The sequence below is a fragment of the Anomalospiza imberbis genome, chromosome 5 (assembly GCF_031753505.1).
Source record: "Anomalospiza imberbis isolate Cuckoo-Finch-1a 21T00152 chromosome 5, ASM3175350v1, whole genome shotgun sequence".
NCBI classification, from domain to species: domain Eukaryota; kingdom Metazoa; phylum Chordata; class Aves; order Passeriformes; family Viduidae; genus Anomalospiza; species Anomalospiza imberbis.
In genome coordinates this window covers 29,917,623-29,930,030 of record NC_089685.1, presented here as the reverse complement: position 1 = coordinate 29,930,030, position 12,408 = coordinate 29,917,623, and the positions used below count along the sequence as shown (strand labels likewise).

Below are 12,408 nucleotides of genomic sequence, written 5' to 3'. Positions count from 1 at the left end.
GAGGAAGTATGTCACTGTAGCAGACTTCTCTGATCTACCTTTGGTGTTCTTCTCTGTGCTTTTATGGAACACATCTATCAGAGGAGAGATCACCTGGTTTCAGATAATAACTGCTTGACACAAGGTATACATTGCTCTTTCTTTCTGTGATACATGAGCTTAGGGATTTAGGTTTTTTCTGTTTCTGTCTTTGTTCATAACAAGTTTAACCATCTAAAAACTTAAACAAAGCATCTACTGCACCTGTGCTTTCCCAAAAATCCTTAACAGGTTGAAATACATGTATTAGTAGAACAGAGTACTGGGATAACACTATCCCTTTTTCTATCCCACTTAGCATCAGCATGGACATGTATTTTATATTTTTAAGTAAGCATAGAAAGCGTACAGAAGACAAACACCAGATATTTAATTGGGACTTGGACAAGCAAATCATTTTCATTCCTTAATTTGAGGTTAATCTTTTTTCCTGAAACAAACAAGCTGGGTTTGCCCACAAGTTTAAAAAAATTACTGTCTTCAGCAATTGATTGCAGGACAGGGTAAATTTATAAGGTTAGTGAGGTTGATCTCATTAAGACATACAAGGTTACTACTGTTCTGCAGTATATTTAGATAATAACCTGAGGTCCATCTAACAATACAAAATTGGTTGGTATGTATGTCTCTCCTGTGCAGGTTTCACTGGTTTCTCCTGGTGATACTGCCTGCTGTTGGTGGTATACATCTTGGATTTTTTCTTCTTGTTTTATTTAGGTTGCTGACACTGTGGCTGCAGTTTACTCACGAGATACCAACCAAACACTAGTATTTGAAGAACTACTTGGATAGGCACAGCTCCTCCCCCAGCATGCCTTTCAAAGCTGGATTAGAACTGACTGAATTGCAGAATATGACTGTCCCTGAAGATGATAACATCAGCAATGATTCAAATGATTTCACAGAGGTGGAAAATGGCCAGATAAATAGGTGAGTATTTTTCCACTGACGTCGTCGTCTCTGCTAAGAAACACACTGTTTAAAAACAGCATTCTAATTTTCAGTATATATCTTGAATTATTCATTACCAAGTCATGCTCCATTTGAAGATGTAATTTGAATTTCATACGTAACATCTGTTGGGCATAGGCTGCAATAGCAGATAAAGCGAACAGAGTGGTAATTTATTAATCATTTTGAATCTTTCAAATTAGTCTAATAAAATTCATAAACATAATGCAGCAAAAAGCCAAAATTCTTAGATGTCTGCTTCCACGCAGCAAAGAATTTATAACAATACAATGGTATAATTTTGGGGAAGTCTCTTAGTTGACTTTTTATCTCTGATATGACAATTTTAGCTTGTCTGGCCACCTCCATGTATCCAAGCTTCTGGGGAGTTACAGCTGGTGTGGTTGGCAGCAATTGTAGTTCCAGTCTGTATTTGCAATTTGACAAGATAAACTGGGCAGCGGTTTGCTCCCTTGAGGCAGAGGTGGCAAGAAGATGGTAAAACAGTGTCTTACACCTAACTCAGATCAGCGTTAAAAAAATGCATCAATATTGGTGAAAATTATTAGTTACAATTATTATCAATATAATTATTAGACTGTTGGCTTTTTCTATAAGCTTATGGTCATTTCTGAAGAGCTGCCTTTTCTCCAGAGAGCAGTTATCCAGCCCTTCCTGCCAGCCTCCAACAGGTGCTGAGCCATCCACTTTACAGCAAAGACCTGCTGACAGACCCTGTTTGTATTTTGTGAGCTGTAAAATAGGAAGCTCTGTTTTGATCAAACTTCCTGTTCAAATATTGCAAACCAAGGTGGAGCACTGGGCCAGTCTGTGCCTGCATAGGAAGCCTGTGCCAGCACATCGTTCTGCTCCCTTCTGTGGGGCTGCCACGACCTATTTTATGATCTTTAAAATCTTCTTCTCTTGCCTTTTCTTCCTGTTGGCAGCATCCTCTCAAGCTACATGAGAAACTCACTTTCTAGCGTTCAAACAAAATTCAGAGCTGTTTTTTCCCAGGTGACGTTAGAGTCAATTGTGAGACTCGCAGCTGCACATGTGGACAAAGATCTTGGTGACAGGTGTGGGAATAAGCACCCAGCATGGTCCACACCATTCAAGCAGCAAAACCAGCCAGCCGTACGGTGGGACAGAGCAGGGGGCCCAGCTGGTGGTGGGGTGGGGGCAGGAGAGTGCCAGCCTCTCCCCGCCGCCAGCCCCGGGAAGTCCTGGGGCCGTCACCAGCAGAGCGGGTGGTGCTGTGACCACAGCGCAGCTGCGCTGATGAAGATTAGAGCTGGTCAGGAATTTTCTGATGCAACTGCTTTAATGGAAAGTGCCAAAATGAAACACAAACCACTTCTGAAAAAAAAATAGGCAAGAGAAAGACAAAAAGCCCTCCAACTTTGCCAAAACAAAACAGTTCCAGTATGAACCTGCTTGCTTTCCTGCTGGTTCATGTTGCAAGGAGAGGAGCTTAGGGGCTGACAGTGGTAAATTCACTCCCTGGAGGCTGTTGAGGATTTGTATCCTTGAGACAAGGAGTGGCTATACCAGGCTGGCTGTGCCTCCCCAGCACTTTGGCTGATGCCATCAGTAACTGTTACGGGGAAAAACCCTGCTGGTGCTTCATTGTCAGTGAATGTTTATGGAGGGTGGGGAAGGAGCGTGCTGTATGTGCCTGGTCCTCTGTGGTCAGAATGTACTCTGTGGAGTTAGGGCATAGTAAGTGTGGCAAGATCTGGACTGGATCCAGACTACCTGCAAAAGGGAGAAGAAAAGTGAACTGAGGAAACAAGATCAGAAACTCAGAGGCAGAATTTCTGATTACTGTTCTGGCTCTTAGGGCAGGTTAACATATTTCACAACTTTCTATTCCTTTCTGGAGAACTTGCTTCCTCTGCAGGAGGATCTATCATTTGGCTATAGGATATAGCCTGTTATGGTTCTCTTAGCCCTCTGCCCAGGCACTCATGGGACAGCTACTTGCATCCCATGCATGACTATTTTGCCCTGTATATCCCAGTTTGTTCATGTCCCCTGCCATGTCCAAACCAAGAGTTTCAAGGCAGCTCGCACTGACAACAGCTTTCAGTGCAGCAGCACGTTGGCACCAGTGCAGCCCTGCCAGCATACCCTGGGGCTGAGGCTGTCACTGAGCCACCCACAGCTGCTGCCCTGTGCAAGCACCTCCATGCCACCCCTTGTGACAAGCAGGCATATCCTGCTCTGCACTCCTGTGTCCTGAAAGGATGTGGTTAGTCCCTTCCTATAACTATTTTGGCAAACACCTTTTTTTCCATGGAGTAAGAGGCTAACAGGCATAACGAACAACATATTTTGTGCTGCCTGGCACGTGATGTGAGGCCTTGTAAAATGCCCAAGTCCATCAAAATCAGTGGGACTTTTTCTGTTGATTTCACTTGAGCTTTAGATTAGATCTGTAATTTTCAACCAACTTAATTTTTTGTTGTTTCAACCTGTTTGATTTTGCACTCTGTATTTAATTTAATTTTTTTTCTCTCAAGATGTAGTTTTTCAAGCTCAATGTAGAGCAACTTTTTAAGGGTCTTTTGGAGGTAGTGCACCAGGCACAAGCTGATTCCAAAGCTGGCTGTAAACTCCAAATATTTCTTGATCTTTGCAAAGAGACCTGTATGTTCCTTTGGCTTTCCAGCCTTTTCTGGTCCTAAATATATGTAGCGAGGGGATGTTGATTTGAAAAGGCTGCACTAAGAGGGGTTTTTCTTTGTATGCAGATGTTGAATGGGAATGTCTTCTGAAAATGTCAGTTCAGAGATTTGCATGAAACCCAGACGTGGATTTTGTGACTTTTAATTATGTCTCCTGGCTATAAAACTTTGCCATCTCTGCACATAATTTTAAATCAGTATTTAGATAACTTACTCCTTAACTATAACTATAACAATGCTCTCAGGAAGCTGATGTCTGAATGCCTGTCTTGGTTTACAGCTGCTAGTAAGTTATCAGCACCCCTTGTTCAATTAACAAGGTTGTTAGTAGGTATGCTAAGATCTGGTCCAGGTTTCATAATGTAAGTCAGATCAAACTTTTCTCTGCATTTCTTGTTCATGCCTGCCCTGGAAATCTTTGCCACTGCTCAAGTTAGCATGCAGTTTAAGAAGCTGCCTAAGGATAAAGTTCTGTCATCTTGGCAAAACTAGCTTTCCCTAAAAAATGTTTAAGGTATTGTAAAATACCATTTTAATTTAAATATGTTTAAACGTATCTGAGATGGCTAAATGGTTTTTGGCTAACTCTGCTTAGCCAAAGTGGTTAGCTTGGGGGTATCACCTTAATCAAACATTTCTCATTGAAGTCCTTAAGTAAATTAAATTTGGAAACCATAGTTAAACATCATCCTTTTTAAACCACTTTTATCAATAAGGCTAAGTTTCTGCTTTGCGCTAAATCAAACCAGGAAAATAATTAGATTAAGGTATTCTTTCCAGGCCAGCTGTGAGGCTTCATGCATCACAAGGATGAGCTCATTATATCTTGGCCAGGATATTTCATTAATGTATCTGAAAAGTTTTGTATAATCTGTTCATACTCAGCTATGATACAGGAAACACAACAGGAAAGCAGAAATATATAAGAACAGGTTATGTCTTTCAGTGATGGGTAAAGCATTTGAAATGAAGACAACAATCAGTGCAAATGGATTTCATGCTTGTCAGGGAGTCTCAAGGCTTTGATGGCACAGACAGTCCTACAGTGCATTGCCACAGCACCTCTCACAGTTAGCCTCTGATCCTTGGGAGGGCTGGGAGAGGCTGGCCTAAACAGGCCTTTCACTTAATTTGTGTCATATTCGTAAAGGTCAAAAATACAACATTCTGTGACAATGAATGGCTTGTTTTCTAAGCACGTCTATTAAGCAGAGTAAATGCATGGCACAGTTTAACTAGAGATTCCTGTACTCCAACATATGTTTCCTTTCATATGCTCTAAGGAAAAAAAAAAACACCCTGAAATAAAAAAAAAAAAAAAAATATAAAAAGCAATATCTTGATAAAATTTGTTTCTGCTGAATTCAGTGGATTATCTTCCACTCTACTTTTTTTTTTTTTTTTCATTTTATTTCATTTAAGATCAGGTATGGTTGCACCAAGCATTGTCCCAAGGCAGACCTCTGCTCTGGACTTGCAGGTTAAGTTGCCTGCAACAGCAATTGCAGCACAGGCAGAGCCCACCTCCCCCTGTACTGCATTGCTGCTGAGCTGTCTGGGCTAGCCATCATGGGGCTGGGAGGCAGGGGCTGGGAAGTTTCCATAGGAAAGCTGGGCTCAGTGCTATGTACCTCATGGTTTGGGGTCCCAGTGCCCTCATTCCCATGTCTGACTTTGCCCTCCTGTACACATCAAACAGCATAAACAGACCAAAGTGCAGTGTAATGTGGGAAACGCGGGATGCCCAGCTGGGCAACAAGCCATCTCCATTTTTACTCTAGAACTAACTCAGAAGAAAGTACTTTGGATCAATTTATCAAATCAGACTAGTTCTCTCAAAGTCGCATCCAGAAAGAAATAACATGTTTGTTGGCTGTGGAAGATACCAGCTTTGTAGAAGCTGTTTATTCTGTCAGAAGTATTCTAATGGAAAGTCTCATGGTCACTTTTATATTCAAGCTATGTTACTCAAGTGTTGTCTTTATTGTGTATTAGTTTTTTAACAATAATTGTCATGGAAGTTTAATACCAGAAGGCAACAATAATAGTGTGCACAAATTTGTTATTTTTGTAATTATTAAGGGGGAACTGGCTGCAGGGGGATGAGCAGAACTGGGGGGAGCAGACTAGTGACTTCTATCATAACTCTTGACAAAATCTAAAATGACACATGATCTCCATAAATGACAGAAGAAGGCAAAGTCTGCAGATGTTCCCAGCAGCAGTTACAAATCCAAAAGAGACAAAACTTTTCTCTGTGCTCCTGCCTGTACAAATTGCCTGCAGGGTGTTTCGAGAGAGAGCTGAATGTCTTTTTCAAGCCGTTCACACTCTGCTGCCTGTGTTCAAGAGATGGGCTTTAAACAGACATGAAAGAGAAAAAGCACATGCTCTGAATCAGGTTGAGATATTATTCCATAAGGATGAAATACCTACAAGGTAAGCTTTGGAAAGTTAATTTCAGATCAGTCTATCTTGAAAGTGGTTGCTTTTCACTTCATGAAATGGTGGAGGAGGTTCAGCCATCTATTCCAGCTGTGTTAGAGCTGGTAAATCTGACATCATGTCTATATATTGCAGCAAATTAGTTGCTGAAGTTAGTATTTAAAAAATACAGGAGAAGCCTATAGTTTTTTTTTTTTAATTGATAAAAAGGAAATCAAAGCAGACCAATGGGCAGGAGTCAAAATTGCAAAAAACCCAGCTAAAATGGCACTTACATTTTGCCATCTATGCCTGGATTTAATGCATAAACAAAAAAACGTTAAAGACACAAGGCCCAGTGTGTCAGCTGTGGAAGCCAAGTCATCAGTATTATAGCTGCATGATTTTGGCATAGTCTTAGAAGCTGTGCTAGCGTACATATCACTAGTAATTAGACCATAAATGGGGCAGTAGGGAAGTTTGCTCAAGCTCCATCTTTACAAGTTCATGGATTTATTACCAGCCTGAATACTGCTGGATGTACTGAGATGATGCAACATTTTGAGACACAGTTTGAACTATACATGCCTGGCCAGTAGATGTTTTCCACTGTGGGAAAGGACCAGCAGTGCTGCTGTTTGTGTTCAGTGTTGTTTGTCTGCTTCAATTTAAGAAGAGCCAGCTTAATGTAGCTGCAGCTAAAACAGGCTCTGACACTTGGTGACAGCCCCTGGTTAGGTATGTGACGTGTACCTTGGCTGAGGCATTAGCCAGTGCAAACTAAGAACCATCTGTGGATTAGCAAAGATGCCAGGGACTTAATTGTGCATAAACCTTCAAAAGATGAAAAGCTGAAAGAATGCTTTATACAAACTAACATGTTTGCTGAAGAGAAGATCTGTGAGAAAATAATGGCTCATCCAAATCAGAAGTGTCGTAAATCTCAAGGATGCCAACACTGCCACAAGGGGACAGTAAGTTCCTAAATGTGGATACATCAAGGACACAGAACAAGTAAAGGGTAAAGAGAAAGAAAAGCTGTTTATTCTATGTTTCCCTGCACAGAAGTGTTTAATTTTGCAGTATGATGAATTCAGCATTGAGTTTTGAAAGACACTTACAGGAAAATCCAGTAGCCCAGACCAGTGTACCAGCAAAGCCGGTTGCCTGCTTCAGGATTGTCCAGCCAGCACTGGCATGTGTGTGACATCTTCCTCCTTTTAACTCCAGCCATGCCAACACCTATGTGGCAGTGTCCTGGGGTGACTTTATGATGCTTGTATCCCCATTGGTCTGTTTAGCCCAGAAATAAGTTTTGTATCTTTAAGACTGCTTCTGAGAGCGAGGTGGGGAGAGAGAAGAAGCGCGGAGTTTGTTATCAAACACTGCACTTGCTCCCCTGCATCCTTCTGGGCTGTGCTGTCTGCAGTATGAACAGCGAGAGGGAGCTCTCCTTTGCTTTCAGTTAGTTTTCAGCTAGCTGAGGCAGAGAAGTTCCCTCTGTGGTTTTTCTTTTTCTTGGACCTGTTTAAACCTGCTCTGGACTGAACACCCAGAAGAGCACCTCGCACATGTGGCCCATCTGAGCCGAGCCTGGGCTGTGGCATTTCCAGCACCAGAAGGCTTGTTAACAGACTGGGTGTGCTGAGCTACAACCCACAAAAAGGACTTTCTGAGTTTGTCATCTCTTCAGATTGGCAAGAGGTTTTATTGTTTAATATTATTCATTTTCTGTGCTGATGAATGCTTTGAGGATTAAATAAACAGTTTTTTCCACCTTCCTCCAAGGAAATCTTTTCCTGGACCAGTTGAGGGAGGGCCCACTTGAATTTGCTTTCTAGAAGCACCCCTTTGGAGGTTTTCTCCCAAATTTGCCCTAAATCAGGACAGGCAACTTAAGGTTTCAGTAGCAATGTAGGGTTTTGCAGTGCCACCTGACAGTGAGGGGACAGTTGAAATCTTTTAGGAATCCTTGGCAGAATGATGATGGCAGTAATTCATAGTTACAATTAAACGTTTATTTTTTAGCAGGATGTTACGATTAGTGTAGCACAGAATTTATGATTAGAATGGCACAGAATTTCAACAAGCAGAATCAATGCAGTACAATCTATAGGTAGCATGATACAGAATTTAGAGTACAATTTGACTTACAGTTTCTAGTCAGCTGGATCCTCGGCAGATCAGATCAGATAGGGTCAGATCTTAATCTGTGGTTTGTTGTATCAGTACACAATCATAATCTCAACTCAAAAATCATGTAAAAGAATATAAGCCTTTCTCATTATCCTTGGAGGATGCAGAAGACAGGGAGTTGTCTCTGGCCAGTGGCAGCTGCAGTCCCAAGTTCCCCACTTAGGACTTGTAACTGCTTGATTTTATACTCAGTGTCCAGGATGCTGTTATGCTTTCCTCTTCTGTGGAGGGGTCATCACCACTGCCTGGTGGGCCCTGTGCCTGGGACCTTCCAGCCTGGCAAGGCAGGAAGTAATTGAGCTGCTGCCCAGGAGTCTTGAGTTTGATAGAGAGGGGAAGAGGAAGTCTCTTTGGTTTCTTGAACTTGCTTCACAGGACCGTGTGTTCATATTTTCTAAGCACTTGCTGGAAATAAATCCTCTGACTTCTTTCAGCAAGTTTATTTCGGATCGAGAAAGCAGAAGAAGTCTCACAAACAGCCACCTCGAGAAGAAGAAATGCGATGAATATGTAAGTTTCTCTCACTGCTCTGTTCTCTGTCAAAATTAACTGCATGATGTGTATATGAAAGGCCTTTAGACATTGTCTTCAAAAGTGCTGGGCACACACAACTATAACTGAATTCAATTTCCAGTAGGAACTGCCTGGGATCAGCACTTAAATAAAAACCCCAAAGCCCCCAAGCATATTGGTTGGATTGAGGCAAGGGGAATCCCTCTGGCCTCTGTTGGGCAGGAAGTCGTGGTGGTTCCTTATGGCTTTACCATATATAAATTACACATCCAGGATGTTTCTCAGGTGTAGTGGAAGATGGGGTTTAAAACTGAAAGTGCAGTATGAGCTGTGTGTTGCCTGCACCATTTAGGTCAGTTTACAAAACCTATTGGGCAGCGAGCAGCGTAGCTGTGACGGAGTTCAGCGATGCTTTCTCCTCTTTCAAATCATTTTTATTAAATCGTTTTCATAGCAGTAGTGACTTGCAACTGATGCATCACAGAACATGGGGTTTGAAGCAGAAGTGCATGTCCCTGCTCTGTTCCAACCTGTTGCTGACACTTCTGTCTTTATTTCTCCAGATCCCAGGAACTACTTCACTGGGAATGTCTGTCTTCAACCTTAGCAATGCAATTATGGGCAGTGGGATTTTGGGTCTTGCTTTTGCCTTGGCCAACACAGGAATTCTCCTTTTTCTGTAAGTACTCATGTGGTGAGCAGCTGATCTCCATGGAATTTCACTGTGTTTAAAGAATGTGTGCACTGCCAGCAAGTGGAGGGATTTATAGTCCATGTGTAGTCAAGTACAGCATTCAAGCCTGAAAATACTAGCTACAAGTTTCAGACATCTTTTTTTCAGTCAAATGTTTTTGTGGAAAAAAACACTACTTGTAGTGCTAGAGAAAATTAAATCCATGTTATTTACTCCAGACCTAGACAGGGAGTTTTCCTGTGCTCTGCGAGCTACATAGACAACAAAAATATTCAGTAGTAATAGTTGCAGTGAGTTAGTACCTAGTTCTTACTTGTGTCACAGTATCTCCAGAGCTTTCTTCAAAGCATGGTTCAATAAACACTTTTTTTAAACTAAGGATATTTATTTCCTTTATATTACATATAATATTTTCATCTCACTCCCACAGTTTCTTTAATGAGAATCCTTGAAAGCCAATATAAATATAGCCAAGATTTTAGTATAGAAAAGAACTGAGGTGGACTATTTAACTCCTGCAAAAAAAAAAAAAAAGTGCTTTTTATAAAAGAGAATTTAATAAATTTAATAGTTTAAAAATGAAACAGTGCCATTGAATGACTAAAACAGTGTTTTTCTGGATCTCAGTATGAGATGTTTTATTTTGAAAAGTGATTGTTAAGAAATCAGTTGGGAATTGTGTGCAGATTTCAATGATAAATGTTCATTGAGGGAAGAAATACAATCATTTACAATATTTGAGAACAATTCAACATAGTTATTGAGTTTACAGATTGCTCTAAAGAGATGTCATTTCTTGAATGTCAAATCTAAAAATATAGAACTTTTGTCATTTCTTAGGATTTTGGGAAATACATATTTTGAGCCCTGTATAAAGCAGAGTAGATGGCCAAAGTGGTACATATAGCCATCTGCTCTGGAGTTTTGTGCCAGGACAGCTAGATTCATGCTGCTAGCTTAGAGTTTGCTGTGGCTGGGTAAAATCTAGGAGTAATCAAAGGAGTCAATCCATTTACTTTAGGAGCGTAGAACATCTGTTTATTGTGTTGTCACTAAGCTAGGCTGGACTGTAATTTACATCTTTCGTTAGCAGAGTGACAGAGTTTATTTTATTTTTGCTGGTTTTTTACCCAGTGTTCTAACCTGTGTGTAATATTCCACCCATGCTCCATCTCTGAGAGTACAAACTGGTGGTTGCAATAACTGTTGTTGATGCCTTAGGCCTCTGTTTTTAGGTAGTCCTGAAAAGGCATCACTGTAAGGAGAGAAAAAGAAGTTGCATCTTTTCAGTCTTGTCACCTGATACAGGCTGATTAACAGGCTCTCAGCAAAGGAGCAGCCTCAATTTGTCCTTACTGCTTTAGTTTTTTATAATCCCATCCTCTTCTCATTCTTTCAGCAGTTTTTATGAGTTAAGTGACGTGTGTTTGTTCTGAAGGATGTAAAAATGCAGTTTCTTTTAAGTGACATAGATCAGACAGGTGACCTGAACACCAGAGAAACTTCTAGCAAGGTATGTTGGTGTGTAGATCTGCACCAACACACTGTACAAAAAACTGCCAAACATGAATGTGGAGATCTCATTCAGTAAATGACAGCATTGTTCTCCATAGAATTAACTGTATGTATTTAAAAGTGGATAATAGTTTTTGTTAGCTTTATGATGCCTTTAGATCTGTTGGCCTTGAGATAGAGCAGCCAGCTGAGATCAAAGGAAGTTAGCAGGACCTACCTGAGCAGGCTAGTAGAGCTTCCCTCTTTGAAGCCTGGAGATGCAGGATCCTAATGTGGTGTCTGTAGTTAGGCTTGAAAGTTGAACTGCTTTAAATGTTCTGTTCCCGTGCCATAATCTCAGCATTAAATCTAGTCCATTAGTGAAGGATTTTTTTCTTACACGTTAATTCATTTCATTTTTCCCGTAAGTGTATAGTTCTGCTGTCACTGTTACAGGTAGATCATTTCTGCTTTGCACGTGATTAGAGTCCTAACAATACTTTCACTGCTTTTTGCATATGAGAAAGATCTTAAATTCACTGCCTTTGAGTAGCACAGTTCTGGAAAGGTTCTAGGTTGCTTTATCCACTATTGGCGTGCACCATTGCTGAAAATTCTGCAGATGCAGAAAAATTAAGGGAGCATTTTCAGCACTAACAAAGCAGACCCAGCCTGATTTCCACTCTCACAACTTTTGGGCTCCTTCAGAGTGAAGTGTGTACTGCCATGAACATCTGGATCAATTCAGATACGATATCCTAAGCAAAAGATGTGCAAAATAAACATGGCAGTGACGCATCTTATTTGCTTAAGAGTGCCATAACAAAGCATTATACTTTCTAGGCAAAATTACTGGTGGTGAGAACTCAGAGGAACTTAATCCCAGTGTTATCGATAACTACTGCCTAAACTAAAAGAGAGCATCATTTCCATTATGCAAAAGGAGAGAAAACTTTGCTGTAAAAAGATAACAGAAAAACTTTGTAAAGCTAGAGATAAGCTGGACTACCTGGGGATGGCAGGAGCAGTTGTTGCTTGTGGTTTCATCCTGGAGAGCCAGGACCAAAGTGATGGGTCATGTTGCAGAGAAATATGGGCTGGCCAAGCACAAGGTGTTTTCAACCTGCATTTAACCCAGCACTGCACATGATGTGAAACACCTTGCTGAGACAGAGGGGCTTGTTAGATCGGGAACAGTATGAGACTACATGAGCTGAAGTTTCACACTGTAGCCACTTCTGCTGGGTGTGTCTGGAAGGGGCCAGGAAGCCGCATTGTAACTCCTGCAGTGTTTTAGGGCAGGCTGGCAGACCAGCCTGCAGGGAGGCTGTATGAGAGCAAACCCGGTGCTCTTCCATCCTCTACACTTTTTGAGGGTTCAGGACTGCTCAGTGAAATAATTCTTGT

General features: G+C 41.2%; 2 protein-coding genes across 3 annotated transcripts in view; both read left to right on the top strand.

Moving 5' to 3' along the window:
* SCAF11 (SR-related CTD associated factor 11) overlaps positions 1–12,408 on the top strand; it is a 176,935-nt gene that overhangs the window by 71,212 nt on the left and 93,315 nt on the right. The gene's annotated exons all lie outside the window — the stretch shown is intronic.
* Positions 1–12,408, top strand: part of SLC38A1 (solute carrier family 38 member 1) — a 42,159-nt gene that overhangs the window by 7,958 nt on the left and 21,793 nt on the right. For both annotated transcript variants that reach the window (XR_010999067.1, XM_068190058.1), the window contains exons 2-4: positions 765–969; positions 8,735–8,810; positions 9,377–9,492. Coding sequence is in view for 1 of the 2 variants with exons in the window: in XM_068190058.1 (XP_068046159.1) it covers positions 851–969; positions 8,735–8,810; positions 9,377–9,492 (311 nt within the window). In the remaining variant the exon portion in view is untranslated. The remainder of the gene's footprint in view (positions 1–764; positions 970–8,734; positions 8,811–9,376; positions 9,493–12,408) is intronic.